The following is a 16,784-nucleotide window of genomic DNA, read 5'->3' on the forward strand; positions in this document are numbered from 1 at the left end:
ACAGTGACCAAAAGGAAGTCATGTTGCAGTGGGTTAAAGCTTAGGTTAGACTGCATATGGAAAAGATACAGAAGAGATTTACCAGAATAGTGCCTTGATTAAAGGTCATAAGAAGAAGTTAGACAAACTTGGGTTGTTTTCTCTTGAGTGTCAGAAATTGAGAGGCACTGATATGGTAAACTCAGAGTCTTTCTTCCAAGGTAAAAAAAAAAGTCACATTATAGATGTTATTCTTTCAAAATGAGGGGATGGGTATTAAAGGAAATGTGCGGGGCACTTTTTAAAAAAACATTGAGAGCAGAGGGTGCCTGGAATGGAGTACCATGCCTAATTGTGCAAGCAGATATAGAGAAGGCTTGTAGATAGACACAAATATACAGAGAATAAAAGAGGGATATGTATTGTATGCAAGCAGCAAAGCCTCAGATTAAACATCATGTTGAGTTCAGACACATAGACAAAGGACCTATTCCTGTGCTTTATTGTTCTATACATAATCTTTATACCAGTGCCCAAGGGGACAGAATTTGAAGAAAATGTTTTACTGTAAATGATTATCATAATGGTTATTTATCTCAAATAGATTGTATTAAGTGGCTTATTATCAGAGACCTCACTTGATCCTCCATTTTTCTCAGCAGTTTTTTTTAATATTACCTGCTGTCTATCCCCTCTCTTGTACTGAAACTGCGCTTTGAATTTCAGTCTCATTAGATTGCAGATCAAAATAAAGTCGTCCAGCTTAATTGTAAAGTTTTGTTTTATGCCTAATTATTATTTGCAGTTTGGTGGTCAAGCAATTAAATAAACAGGATTTGTGGAAACTTTGTGTGTCGATCGAGAATATTTATAGCTGTTTCTCAATGACACAGAGTTTAATAAGTGTAATTAATTCAAGGTAAGTAGATAACTGAACACAGCAGTCTTTAAGTGTGTTTCTGGTTATGCTCACTGCTCAAATTGTTCAGCTATGAGCTACAAATAGATTTCTCCCTTGACAGTGACAAACTGAAATGTTCAATAAACCAAAAAATGTCAAAAGCAACAATAATGTTGTAACTGATTACTGACCTACGTTTATCACTTAAGACTTCTCCTGTATTCACCAGTTTCTCTTGCATTTTAAATCTCATGAAAATGGTGTTTCTTTATTGAGTTAATTTACTTAACTTATCCTGTTCATTGTTTAAAGTTCTCCAAGTAATCATCAAACCATATGTCGAGATGATATTATGATCGAATGAATTAGGAAATGTTGAAAATATTAACATTCTGCAGTATCACTGGGAAAAAGCCATTAACAAATTTCAGTGTAAATCAATATTAATACTATACCTGATGCCTCATGTAATGCTGGACGTAGGCATTTCCACTCTTAATGACTTTAAGACAAAACGGGCAGAGCAACTGCTTGGTATTTTCATGAACAATGCGAAAATGGTTATCAACATCCAAATACACTGACGACCGGAAGCCGCATACCTAAGGGAAGTGTGCATAAAGGGCAGAGTAAGAAAACATGAAGGCCAATTTGACTCAACAACACTCATCCTTTCCATTCTTTGTTTAGAATGTTTTCTCTAATTTTAAAACTAAATTAATACATGCACTTCCTTGTTCATAGTTCTGGGGGGGGGGGGGGGAGGGGGGTTACACATTCTCACATTTTGATTATTTCTACTAATTTGTCCACGTCCAAATGTCAGTTCACCTCTGTAGAATATGAAAACTGGAATATTAAGAGCATCTTCACTGAAAAAGGTGCTTTCACATTGAACATTAATTGGAAGGTACACCATACCTTGTTAGTTCAGAAGAAGCTGTTTGGGTGCCTCTAGCTACACCTGACAGCTTGAGAGGGGGAGCCCCCAATGCCTGATTATTCATGAAGAGATGAGTTCCCAAAGCTTGAAAAGGACAGTCTCATTTACAGATTTTCTCAGCATTAGAGAAGTGGCAGGGGGCTTTTGACTAATTTATTATTTAACATGAGGATTCAATAATCATTGACGGTATGATTGCAGAATCATTAAGAGCAAAAAAAACCTCAACCAATCAAAAAAAGAGATGTGGAGGGAGAAACAGAAAGGAAAAAGATAGAAGACAGATATCCATTAAAAGGAGGCAGATTGTACTGAATGCCACAACCAAAGAGAGGGTTCCTAAGATATTTGTATCTGCTGAGCACAACACCAAGCACTGGAGTTGTTCTATGTAAAACAATTTAAAGTCAAATATTTCTAACTGCTTATCTAGTAAGATTCTGCCTTTCGATTTGCTTTTGATTCAATGAAGTTATTGTTAACTGAATGTTACTGTCACCCCTAAATTAAAACACAACTCAGAAATTTTAAACAAAACTCTTAAACAAAAAACAATTTACAATAGCAAAAGAAAATTACCTGACAAACATATGGCATTTCCCCTGGTTTATGATTGTCTTTCATATGCTGTAGAAGGACTTGCTCAGATTCATAAGAAAGCTCACAAATTTTACAAATTGCTAAAAAGTAAAAGGAACAATATTATAACTGCTTAACATTTGTTACTGCAGATACTTTACATCTTAAAACGTTTGTTGAAATCATTTAAAAAATGAATATAAGGCAGCTTGAACAACAAAGCTTATGTTCTTTAATGAGTGGAACAGAGTCATTTTCAAATGCTCTCAATGTCATGTATTGATTGAAAACTATAAAATTCTATTCGGTTTCAGCATTTTATAAATAAAATTAAGGTGCTTGAAGTGATGTAGGAGAGGGAGAGTGGATCATTTGCATTGATGTTCCCATTAATGTATAAACTGATGTATCATTATTTTTTGTCATATTTGTGTCTTTTCATTTTTGATATTTCCCCCAAAATACTGAGAATATTAATCAGTTCTTTTTCAAAGTTAAGCGATTCCATCCACAATTAGCATGTTAAATTTTTGCATTCCATTTGTACCGTTGAGATTGAATATTATTTCTGTTTTGTTTTTTTCCTTGATGTTTTCTGATAAAATCTAGTTTCTTAATTCACAAACAATTCTACATAACTTATTATTTCAATATATTCATAATCTATTACCTCATCAGTACTCTTGATGAGTCAACAAGCTCAGTGACAGACAGACTACATTAGCAAATGCATCAAGGATGTCACAGAGATCAAATGCTACATAACCAGGGCTAACCAGAAACCATGGTTGGATGCAGAGGTCTGGACACTTCTCAAAAGCTCGAGGAGCAGCCTTTAGGAAAGGAGACAAGTGGCACAAAGATCAGACAGGACTAAAAGTCCCTGTGCAATCCGGAAGGCAAAGTGTGGGTATACACAGAGTCTGCCGTGTGACACCGGTGACACGAGGCACATGTGCCAAGATGTCAAAACAATAACAGACCACAGACGAGTCAACAATGACACCTCCCTTCGGGATACAATGAACATATTCTATTCAGGGTTTGCCATGAAGAATAGGCTGACGCCAAAGAAAGCCCCATCTCCCCCTGAAAACAGGCGTGGCCAAGGTGAGAATTCCATCCAAGGTAAATCCACACAAGGCAGCAAGACCAGACAACATACCCGGTCGGGCACTGAAGGACTGTGCAGACCAACTAATGGAGGTCTTTACGGACATCTTCAACACATCACTGCAGCAGTCCATTGACCCCATGGGTTTTGCAGGCCTTAACAACTACTGCCCAGTGGGACTGACATCCACTATTATGAAATGTATCGACTGTCAGGCGATGGAATGCCTCAAAGCACACCTCCCACAGACAGTGGAGCCATTTCAATTCAACTACAGATGGAACCGTTCCGCCGATGATGCTGTAGCCTTATCACTCTATTCTGTCATGACCCACCTAATGAATGACACCTCATATGCCAGGCTGCTGTTCATTGACTTCAACTCGGCAATTATGCCTGGTGAAGGTGTCCTTGCTGGGACTCAACACTCCTCTTCTTGGCTGGAATCTGAACTTCCTATTGGAAAGACCAGTGTCCATCTGGGTCAGCAGCAGAATGTCAAGCACTGTCACGCTGAGCACTGGTGAAACTCAAGGCTGTGTGCTGAGCCTGCTCCTGTTCACAGTACTGACCCATTGCCAGATCCAGCTCCAAAGGTGTCATCAAGTTTGGAGATGGCACAACAGTCGTCGGCCTCATCGGTAACTATGTTGAGTCGCACTACAGAGAAGAGGTGGAAAATCTCATGAAATGGTGTGAGAACAACCACCTGAGCCTCAGCGTGAACAAAACAAAGGAGATAATTGTGGACTTCTGGAGGTCCAAGGACGACCACCCTCAACTACACATTAATAGCTCAGTAGTAGAGAGAATGGAGAACACTAAGTTCCTTGGTTTCCATTTAAGAAGTGGTGTCCCCTAGCCACATAACATCTCTTCACTTGTCAGGAAGGAGCAACAGTGACTGCACTTCCTGAAAAGGCTGAGGCCACCATTCTGTCAACTTTCTACAGGAACTCTGTTGAGAGCATCCTGGCCGACTACATCACAATTGCTGTAGAGCATTGGATCAGAGGTCAAGCCAAAGACCATAAAAGTGGCAGCGAGGATCACTGGGGTATCCCTCCCCCAATCAGTGTGGTTTAGTGGGATCATTGTTTGAAGAGGGCTCGCTAAATTTGTACGGATCCCTGCCACCCTGAACACAGCATCTTCCAGCAACTCCCGTCGGGAAAGAGATACAGAAGTAGTAGAGAAGAACCACCAGGGTAAGGAACAGCTTCTTTCCATGAGCAGTGAGTCTGCTGAATGACATTTGAACTACTAAGACAACTCCCCCTGACTCTACTATTTATTAATAGTATCTATTTTAATATATGTACATGGTTTCTGTGCATATGTATTGCAGCTTGATTTATACATCCATCACCCTCTGTGTAAAAACAGTTACCTCTCAGGTTCCTGTTAAATCTCTCCTCTCTCACTTTAAATCTATGTCCTCTGGTTACCTATTCCTCTACTCTGGGCAAAGGACACTGTGTCCACATCACTCGATCTATTCCTTTCATGATTTTGTATACCTCTATGTGATCATCCCTCATCCTCCTGCACTCCAAGACTAAGCCATAGTCTTTTCAACCACTCCCGAAGCTCAGGGCCGTGAGTCCTGGCAACATCCTTGGAAATCTCTAGCTATGCATCATCTTCAGTGTAGCACGGTGATCAAAACTGAACACTATCCTCTAAATGTGGTCTCTTCATCACGTTATACCACTCCAACATGACCTCCCAGTTTCTATACTCAATAAAAATTGATGCAGCAAACATTAAACAATAATTATAATGGCTTAGTAAGTTTTTAAATAACTTCTCAGACCCCATATATTAAAAAAATTTTTTTTTTTCTTAAAAAATCAAAAATAGTTAACAACCAAGGATTACAAACATGCAAAAATACCCACATTAACTTGTGGTCTTTTGTGTTTAAATATACATGTGCATATTTCAGAAATTGTCAGCTTTCCTCCATTAAAATAGTGAACACTGAGCATCACGATTTCTCATCGGAAATTCAAGATTAATGATTATTTTAAATTTTTTCTTAATTCTTACAAAACAAAGAATTTATAAGTTTCCATAAAATAAACAGATGACAGTTTTTAAAAAGATATTGCAGTTTAAATTGTTTTAGAAATTTTAGAAAAATACTTTTCATGTGAAATGTATGATCTACTTTTTAAGATCTAGCCACAGATCTGCCATAAATCATTTCCATAAATAAATCCCATATGAAATATGTCCATACGCATTCCTTCTCCTCTGGGATCATGTTGGTATACAATAAAGTTCACAAAATACTCAGCAGTGCCCGGCTGGACAGTGTCTAACAATAAAAGGGAAAAGTAGAAGTGAAGAATTAATTGTTATATATTTTGCCTGCTTGCATTTTCAGTTACAGATATCAATTTTTATCTCATCCACTTCATAAACAAGTTTTATGGTTTATTAGTTACTACATTCTTATCCCTGAAACTGCACCACAATAAAAAAAAATGTACAATACAGGTTAGAATTTAAAAAATATTTATTTCCAATTTATAAATCAATTGGCCTAGTCACACATATGAAATAAAATCTGAAAATTTATTTTTTCTCTGGAACTGAGCCATTGTGAGTTGATTTTGGGAGAATCTGTACCTGCTTTTAGAATAGAAAGGATTGATATTTTGTCCCCACCACAGAACCCATCAAGCACAAGCATGTCCGAAACTAGACAAATTTTAATTCTTCCTTTATGGCAAAACTCAAAAATATGAAGAACTCTGAGCTCATAATTAAACTTCTATCAAAGGGATTTTTCTTGGGGGTTTGTCAGTAACAAAAATAATATTGGGAGCAGATGAAAATACCAATTTTATTCCACATATTTAACACCAACAGATTAAATGAGAGATAAACTGTTGATATTGATTAAAACAGATTAGAGAATCCTAATGACTGATTTCTAACCTCACCTAAATTCACAAAACTCTGATAACTCGGTATGCACTTCACCTTATTTGGCAGGAGAAAGAAAGATGTTTTTAAAAAAATCACAAATGCATTGCTTAAAAGAAACCGAAGTTTAAAAAAAATAAACAGCATTCTGAGAAAATACTCTGAAGTAGAAAAACAAAAATGTTAATTTCACAAAAGAGAACAGGAAGAATCTCGGTATTAATATTTTTAGTAAGATGAAGTACAGGTAAAATATTAATGTATTTTATTCAAATTATTTCAAGCAACTTTGTTATTTCAGAACATGTAAAAGGGAATCAAACACTTACTTGTTGACTCGTGTGGACAGTGAGCAGTTTCAATGTGACATTGTAGCTGGAAAGGTGTGGGGAACTGGCGATGACAGTGTTGACAGGTGGTGTGGTTTTCCCAGCTCTCACTACTTTGTTTCTCCAGTTCCATATGATGCTTCATGTGATTCATAAACCTAACAAAGATGAGACAGTAACTAAGATACTTATCATCTTTGACTTGTATCTCTGAATATTACATTTCTATGTCATGCATATGAGTAAATTGGTTCAAATTTGCAAAATGCACAACATACCTTCAAACTTGAATTTTTTAATAAAATCACAGAAAATCCAGCTGTTTTAATATTTGTTCATAAATAGAAACTTGCATCAAGATAGAACACGCTCACAACACATGCAGAAGGGTTGGACCAAAATATTCGGCCTTGTTAACCTTGAATAGTCCTCTAGCAATGCTACATTTATTCTATAGACCAGGGGTGTCAAACTCAAATTCACGGAGGGCCAAAATTAAAAACTTGGACAAAGTCGTGGGCCAAACTAAATATTTATTGAAAATTTTCAACAACATCTGCATGTTTTCTCTTCTTTCAACATATGTAATGTTAAACTTTTTCTTATTAAAATAAATGTTTAATAATAGTTTGGGTTAAACTCTTTCCAGAAGAAGCATTAACAAATGAGAAATAAAATATTCAATAAATAATATTTCTCTATAGCCTTTAAGCTCCTTTTAAATGTATTTTTTTTTCACAAGCCAACAAGTCAAAAAAATAACAACTTGCTTCAATGAAAATCCAATCTTTCAACTATGAACAGTCCAAAGTGAACCAAAGAAAATATTAATCCAAGCTTAGCTTGCTACACTGTGATTTACTCTGATGCACCTGGGTCTAAACCAGATACTTGGCATCTCTTCTTAGATGCAAGTTCATCAAACTCTGGGGTCAGAGTTTGTCTCCCACCTGTCTTGAAAGGTCCTGTTTTCTGTCTTTCGTTTGGCCATTTTTCGTAAGGGGTTTATTACGTGTGAGTTCGGCGACAGGTCGCAGATGCTGATGAAAGTAAAGAGAGGAGGTGGGAGCGATTAGCGGGCTGACGCCAACGTATTTGCAAAGCATTCTGGGATTTGTAGTATTAGCTGTGCATGCGCTATACTGGCACGGCGGCCAGCAGGCCAGCTCTAATACATATCTGATATGATCTTGCGGGCCAAATATAATTATATCATGGGCCAAATTTGGCCCGCGGGTCTGAGTTTGCCATGTGTGCTATAGATTATCTCACAAAATTATACACAGCAATTGCACATTAAACAAAGAAAACAATTTTTAAATGAAATATAACACAATCCTCTGTAACATTTATCAAAAAAAGTCAACAAATAGGCAGCCAATATCATAAAAGGTAGATGGTACAGAAGAAGCCTGAAGACCAGTACCTCTTGGTTCAAAAAGTTTCTTTTCAATGGCTATCAGACTTTTGAACCTCCCCTTGTTACACTAATCATACACTGCTCTAACACCACAAAAAGGACTGTTTGCTCTCTTGTAATGGCATTTTTTAAAATTTGCACTAATATAACTGTACAATATGTTTGATAATAAACTAATTAGCATTATTTTTAATGATCTACATGGATCACCCTCACTACACATGTCTTTCAACTTTAATTACTTCCTGGTTTTCAACAGAAAGATTCTAGTTTATCACTTTTAGACCGAAAGCAGAAAACTTTATATGTGCATACTATATCTTGACATTAATTTTCCTGCTTTCATTCAATTTAGTCATAATTTTTAAATGTACTCCTTACATCTATAACTGCTTAAAATGCTTCCCACTCCCAACCTGACATGTCTGAATACGACTTCCTATCCCATCATCCAAATCATTTATAAATAAATTGAGAAGCTGTGTCTCCCACAAACATCCTTGGAGTTTTTCACTCATTAATCTTGCGATTTGAATATACCAACACCATCTCTGTTTTTTATCTCTTGCAGGTCAGCCATTTGCCTGGCCAAGCATTAATTTGCCTTTAATTGCATGAGGTTCACTTTAGTTAACATGCTCTTACTTACACCCACTATTCACCATTTTACTACCTCTTCAAAAATTTCACCCAGGGTCATCAGACACAACCTACGTTTTACCAATTATGCTAATTTTAAAAGTCTTCAGTTGTTCTCTTCATCTTGATTTTAGATTCAAATAATTCACAGAAAAAGCTGAGGTAAATATTACCATTGTTTTCTAGATTCCTACTCTGGGTTTTTTCCTTAAATGACAGTAAGATTTGCAATTTTCTCATCCAATGGCATAGTTCTATTTTATTTTATTTCAAATCTCAGACAGAACTCTAGGACTGAGGATTTGGTGGTTATTGGTAAGGCTGAGCCCCAATTCAAATTCAATTTTCTCGGTATAGGTTCCTCTATGATAAAAAATAATGGTACAAAATAATTACTCAATAAACTGTCATTTTCTTGTGTTATATTTCATTTAAAAATTATTTTCTTTGACAGAATATGTTGTGTTTTATATTGTATATAGATATGATTTTGAGAGATAAATTGTGGCAGGTTTTTTTTAAAAAAACTGTAGGTCACATACCAACACTTCAAAACAGATCTCATTTAAAATACTGGAGCTCTGCTCAAACCAGACCAGCCCAGCTCTGAATACCTTTGCAAAGGCTTTGGGGAGTGCCCAAGGGACTTGACGAATGGATTGGTTGCTTTGAAATGCAACAGATGAAAGAACTTGTCAGAGCCGCAGTCTGTCTGAGTGCTACTTGCTGTTCTAAGAAGGTCATGTGGTTTTGCAAGTAGAGAGAGACAAATAGGCTTTTCTCTGAGTGAGTGAGAGAGAGAGAGAGAGAGAGATGGGGGGAACAGTGCTAGAGTTCAGCAGCTGGGACTGGAACAGGACAAGCTGGCAAGCTTGTGGAAAAACCTCATTTTGAAGATGGGTTGTGAGTACTTAGTTCAGCCTGGTCAAAGCCCTTGTAGTCCACACGAGAAGACTGGCTGCCTAATGTTTCACTTGAAATAAGGGAAACAAAAAAGGAACTCTGTGGTAACCTGAAAGAAAGAGGTTATCATCTGGAAAACCCTGATGGGCCAAGTTTCTTCGGCAAGACACTGAAGTGGCTGATTAAAAAAGGAATTAGTTGTGGGTGTCAGCAAACAACGAATCTCTCTCTGAAAACCGACAAGAACCTTCTTGAGCAGTAACCATTTACCTTTCAAGCACCAAAGCCAGGTGAACTTCATCAATGTTAAATTCTGTGCACAGTGTAAGAATTGCCTGCAACCAGTGAACTTGGAGGAATGAGAAGTGAGATTGGACTGTGAATTAAATAACTTTTATAAACTTACATACACATTACAAACACATGCTTAGAATTAGAAGGGTGTTAAGTTAGGTTAGATAAGTTATTAGTAACAAGTTAAAGTTTGATCCTGCTTTCATGTTTAAAGATAATTAAAAGCAACTTTTGTTTAAGTAACCATTTTTCGGTGAATATCCATTACTGCTGGGTTTTGGTCTGGGCTTTTAACAGTATCACCATTATTCATTTTAAGGGCTCAAATTGCTACTAGATATTCTTTTGTTAATTTTTATATTGTTTTTCATATTTCCTATTTCTTTCCACCTGCCTTGTAACCTTTTAACAGTTTATAACTATAATTTTCATTAGCTTTTTATCTTTATCTTTCCATTTTACATTGTCCCTTGCCTCCATGGTTCTGGTTATAACAATTGGCACTCTTGCAATGAATAATTGTATCAATCTGTTTTCTGACAGTTCTTCTCTGGTCTTACCAATTGTCTGATTATTCTTGTTAACTGGGCAGTTTCTGCCTCATTCTGTGGAATAATTATCTTAAACAAATCTAGAATATTAGCAAATGTTGAACATTTCCCCTTTTAAATATTATGATGAGCTGAATAATTTTATAATTAATGTTCACACACTAATATGCTGTTAAGTAAATTTGGCTTTTTCCTCAATTAACCTAACGGGTGAGTGTGTGGAATGAGGTGCCAGCAGAGGTGGTGTATATGGGTTCTTTTTTCAACATTTAAGAGTTACATGGATGGCAGGGCTCTGAAGGGATATGATCTGGGGTCAGGTGGAAAAAATAGTTCAGCACGACTAGATGGGCCAAAGGGCATACTACTGTGCTGGAGTGCTCCGTGGGGCTGTTATTGGTACTAAATTATGATGCAGAAAACTACTTTCCAAAAATGTCAATCTCTCCACCCAATTATTAATTTGAACTTTGACTTGATAAGCATGTAAAGTCAACTTATAACACTCTAAATTATAAATGTTCTATTTGTCTCATAGTGTTTTCTACTTTAATAATTATTTATTCCACACATATATAATACAGTGACCAGCCAATGAGTAACCTTCCTATCAATCTCGTGAATGCACAGTGCATCACCTTCGTACATGTTGAGTTCATTTCTGGAAAAAAGACGTGGCGTTCAAAAGGACAATTTATCACGTGTTTCATATTTCATACAGTTTACAATCTTTCATTGAAATAATACGCAAAAATCTATTATGTTGAAAACCATGAACAAATCATATTGTATCACTGCTTCTACAAAAATGAGGGGAATCAGAATAGGTGTGTTTACTTACAAAAAAAAATCTATGACCTGCAGAAGAATTGGTTTCATATTAAATACTGTTCAATCATCAATCTATTCATTAGATTCCAGCTTCTCCCAAGACAAATCAACAGCACAACTACTAAGTACATATAATAGCGATTAAAACACCCTCAATTATATATAAAGCTTTTGCGTTATTTAAGAATGCTCACATCACCCATAATATCTACGGATTATTTTATCATGCAGGTTCTGCTCTCAAAACCCATTGTCATATTTCATGTTTCACATTTGCTATTTCAGCTTTCCTTTAAAGATTCTTATTCAGGGCAACTATGACCTTAACTGCCAGCAAGTGGCTATGATACAAACGGATCTGCTGTTAAAACAGCTTACAAAAGCTTTTTTGCTGCATATTACAGAAAAGTTATTCAATCACAAGAACAGTTCTTACAGTATAAAATACCAACTATTTTTCAGCATGCATTCCCAAAGGGAATTCCAACAAATTCTGCTGATAACACCATCAGTCTAAACAAAAGTAATGAGATTGTGCAAAATTGAAAGATGGAAGCACAATCTCACTCTGAAGTACAATACAACTCCGATTATCCAAAATGGTCGGGACCAGACTGAATTTTTCAGGTAACTGGTCATTTTTTAAAACCAGCCCAGTAGCAACAGCAAATCACTTGTATCAATGTATTAAACAACAATAAGGCTTTTTAAGCATTAAAATGTTTAATTCTCACCAAAACAAAATGTTGACCACCGCCAATCCCCGACGTCCTCAATGCCACCACTGATCACCGAGACCTCCCAACCTTTGCCACTGATCCCTGGGGAGGCTCCCTGGGCTGATGGAACACTCACCAGTGGGTCGGCAGGCTCCTGTCTCCCCATGGGCTTGGGAGGGGCTGTTTGCATCTTGTTCTTGATGTTGGAGTCTGACACAGACACAGACTTCGCTTGCTCATATTTCCCCCATGATCACTGTGATCTTCCCACCATATCCTTCTATGCCAGTGGTTTTCAAACTTCTTTCCACTCACATACCACTTTAAGTAATCCCTATGCCATAGGTGCTCTGTGATTAGTAAAGGATGAGTTAAAATGCTATGTGAGTGGAAAGAAAAAAGTTGGAAACCATTGTTTTAATCATACCTAATTGACTCACTATGTGCATGGTTAATAACTGCAAAGGAAATGGGACAAAGACAATTTTTCTCAAGCAAAATTGTGTCTAGAAAAGTGGTTCTCAACCTTTTTCCCCACTCACATACCTTTAACTAACCCCTTACTAATCACAGAGGATCTATGGCATAGGGATTACTTAAGGAGGTATGTGTGGAAAGAAAAAGTTTGAAAATCACTGTCCCTATCTAAATGTTTTTTTTTAAATGTATTGATGTTATCTGACTTCACTACCTCCTCTGACAGTGCATTCCATATATCAACCACTCACTTCTCAATTATTTTTTGAAACTCTTTCCATTCACTATGCCTTCTTGTATCCGACACCCCACCAAGAGAAAAAGGTTTTGCCCATCTCCTCTAACCATGCCTTTCATAATCTTCTAAACATCAGTCACCCCTCTGCCTTCTTTGCTCCATGGAAAATAAATGCAGCCTATCCAAGCTATCCATATTACTAAAATTCTCTCATCCAGGCAAAATTTGGTGAATTTCCTTTGCACTCTCACCAGCACAATTACATTCTTCCTATTATGTGGCAAACCACACACAATACTGTCAAAGTTGTTTCACCAACATTTTGTAAAAATCATGATCTTGTACCGAGGTCACTATGGCTATGGCTAGATTATAGATCTCGGTTATAGCCCTATGGCTGTAGCTCAAATCCACAGAAGAAAGACACACACTCCAGCAGAGTGTATTCGACACTGAGTTTATTAAGTGGCAGCTTTGCCTTTTATAGTCAGCTTGCTGCATCACTATCAGGGTAAGACTTGAGCAGGCCGGCTGCCAATTGGTTACCTCGGATGCCCAGGCCCCCGCTTGGGCCCCCTGTGATTCATCGGCAGTGATTGGCCAGTTTCACCGCTCTGCTGGCGGCTAACAGAAATGGGCATTTCAGCCTGCACGATGCTTTGCCGGTCGCTGCATTCGACATCCATTTCCTGTGTTGGCCCAAGGCATGGGCCACTACAATCCCAACTTTTATTTGCATTCCAAGACTTATGGTCAAATATGTAATTTGCCTTCTTCAGCTATCTACCTCTTAAATAAAAAAGTACTGAGCAAATTCATGTAATTTAAGTATACATGAATTTAGTTTCAAGAATATAGAGAAGTTATTGTGTATTTTTTTTTTAATTTCTCTATCAATCTTTAATTCTCTAGTGGTAAGGACATGTTAAACATTTACGTCTAGAAAAGCAAAGGAAATCTAAATAAAAATATAGAATTGAGGTGAATATTATTTAACATTAATCTGAAGCATTAACAAACACTGCTTCGCTCTCCACAAATGGTGGTAGGCCTGCTTAACACCAGTATTTTCTGTTTTAATCTCAGAATCTAGGATCTTTCATTTGCTGTCATTGCCATCTGGAGTTATTCAAAAATAATCCAACCTAAAACACAAAGACTCTGTATTGGATTTCAACTGATTCAATTTACCCTCTTTGATTAAAAGGAAAAAATGATTCTCTTACTCATAACAAATAATTACTTTTAAAGTATGTTTCATTTCAAATATTGTAAAGTAAGAGTAATAGAGGAGGAAGGAACAAAAATACCCTAAAATAGAATAAATACCGAGTCCCTCATTACAGCACATCACTAAATAACTGCAAAATATATGCAGAAAAAAATGTTGTAAAATGATGATTGCCCCATAGCACAATAAAAATGAGCATTATAAAGATGTCATTTTCCATATGACCCATTTTTGGCCCTAACTTCCCATTCATCCAAGCACCCGTCTGAAAACCTCGCCTCAGCCAACTGCCCAGCCAAGCTCCCAATGCCCTGATCGGCCACGTACTGGCGCACCCAACACCACGACCGTGACCCTCGCCCCAGCTGCCTGAACACCAGAGCTCCCGAAGGCCCACCCATCTGAGCTCCTACGATCCAAAAGCGGACTTACCACCCAATCCCAGTCATCCGAGCTCCCGAAGCCTTGAACGATACAGGTAATCACTATGGTCAAAAGCTCCCCACCCCACCCCCCATATGACTTAAAAAATTGGTCCTAGCTGTATTACACAAGTATATACCGTACTTTTGGATTCTTGTGTGAATTTTAGCCCTCAAAGGTTTAGCCCATGTAAAAGATGACTGCCACCAAATTTGGCCTGAAAACTTGTTCAAAAATACAACTATTACACAAGTATTTATAGTAGTGCAGCGGCCTGCAAACCGAGTCGTGATCCGGCTCACAAAATGGCTGGCAACCAGCAGTATCACCCAAACCTAATGGACCAAGCAGCTCTCCACTCAGTCTCACTCAAGCTGCCAATGTTCTGGATGTCACAGCCACACATGTGGTTTGAACAGGCCAAGGCCCAGTTCCACCTTTGACAGACCAACACTAACGACACCTATTACTATTATGTAGTGAGCTTACTCGACCACGACATGGCAGTGAGTCATCGATGGAGCAAGACAAATACAGCGCCCTCAAAGAGCACTTTCAGACTATCATGGAGTAAGCGTGCTGCCCATCTACTGCACTTGGAGGGTTTGGGGGACAGGGCCCCATCCACCCTCATGAGCGAGATGCCTGTACTTGCCGAGGGGCACAGGTCTTGCATGCTCTTTGAGCAGATTTTCCTGGAACAACTATCCGAGGATATCCGACCCTTGCTCACCAACGACCCAAAGCAAGTTGCAGCCCGGCTGGACATATTCTGGCCCCCTACAATTTGCTGGCCACTGATTTAAATGGACTTTTACTGTCATGACAGTGGCGCAACCGCTCCTGGGAATCAATTTCCTGCACTCCCACTGCCTGCTGGTAAACTTAAAAGAACAGCATTTTGTGCACACCAGAACTTTTCAAACAATGCCCCTGGAGGAAGCCAAACAACCAACCCCCACCTCGACTCTGACACGCTATCCGATACGCAGCCTCATGGCGCCACATTTTTCCTCCACAGAGCCAAAGCATAGGGTAAGGCACCACATCCTCACAGAGGACCCCTACTCCACACCAGGGCGCACCATCTCCCCACTGAAAAACTTTCCCTGGCCAAAGAGGAATTTCAGAAAAAGGAGGAGTTGGGGATAGTGTGGCGGTCAGAGAGCTCCTGAGCCTCCCCCTTGCACATGGTCCCAAAGACAGCAAGAGGGTGGAGGCCAAGTGGTTATTTCCAACGTCTCAACAGGCCACCATATGTGCCCCATATCCAAGACTTTACCGCCAACTTACAAGGGGCACGGGTGTTTTCTTTTTTCCATAACTTTATTTATTCGTTCAACAAAGTTATTACATACAGTAAAAAAAAAGTACATATTATGAACCATACAAATTTTTTAATATGAAAAAGAAAAGAAAAAAGACCCCCCCCCCTTAGCCAACTCTCTTTAGGAGAGTCAAAGAAAGAAAAAAAAACTGAAATATATTTACTAAAATCTAATCAAGGTAAATCTAAATAAATATTCTAAATATAAAGACCACTTATTAAGAAAAAGAGAATAATTATCACGTAAAACATACATTATTTTTTCCATTACTAAACAGGTTTTCATCTCATTATGCCATCTATTAATATCAATCACATTAGCATTTTTCCATGTACTTCCTATAGATTTTTTTGCAACAGATAAAGCTAAATATACAAACGCAATCTGAAATTTGTCTAATCCCAAATCTTTGAAAGGGTTCATCTCACCCAACAAAAATATTGCCGGATCCAGAGATATTTCGATCTCATACAAATGTTCCAAAAACAATTGAATTGCTTTCCAAAAAGATTGTATATGTACACATAACCAAACACCGAATTACCAAATCTAAAACAAGAATCTGATTCACTAAAACCATTTTTTTAAAAACTTTTCAGTGTTAAATACAATTTTTTTTTCACACCATAAATCACAATAGCCATGATATACACTTTTTCTTTTTCACACATTTACAGTGACTTTTTCTCCCCCCCCCTCCCTCCTCCCAAGCCACCCCCCCACCCCCCCACCTCTCATCCATTTTAGGTATACAATCTAGGTTGCATTAATTCAGTCAGACAATGTTGTCATTCAACAAAAATACACCAGAAATTCTACAGAGTCCATTCTTTTCTTTTCTTCTCCTTCCATCAACTTAGATAATGTTTGTTCCTGGTAGGTTTTCGCTATTGTATTTAATGTAAGGCTCCCATACTTGTTCGAATATTTCAATATTATTTCTTAAAC

The 16,784-nt window shown here is 37.7% G+C and overlaps 1 protein-coding gene across 5 annotated transcripts in view; it reads right to left on the minus strand.

Annotated features, from left to right (window-relative positions):
* LOC138749625 (zinc finger protein 280C-like) overlaps positions 1-16,784 on the minus strand; it is a 146,014-nt gene that overhangs the window by 34,752 nt on the left and 94,478 nt on the right. For 3 of the 5 annotated variants that reach the window (XM_069911269.1, XM_069911268.1, XM_069911267.1), the window contains 4 exons: positions 6,783-6,940; positions 5,762-5,839; positions 2,403-2,503; positions 1,336-1,482 (listed from right to left, as the gene is read on the minus strand). In XM_069911269.1, the coding sequence (XP_069767370.1) occupies positions 1,336-1,482; positions 2,403-2,503; positions 5,762-5,839; positions 6,783-6,940 (484 nt within the window). The remainder of the gene's footprint in view (positions 1-1,335; positions 1,483-2,402; positions 2,504-5,761; positions 5,840-6,782; positions 6,941-16,784) is intronic. The other 2 variants (XM_069911271.1, XM_069911270.1) reach the window with 1 other exon arrangement.

This window comes from Narcine bancroftii, chromosome 14 (assembly GCF_036971445.1).
Source record: "Narcine bancroftii isolate sNarBan1 chromosome 14, sNarBan1.hap1, whole genome shotgun sequence".
Classification (NCBI taxonomy): Eukaryota; Metazoa; Chordata; class Chondrichthyes; order Torpediniformes; family Narcinidae; genus Narcine; species Narcine bancroftii.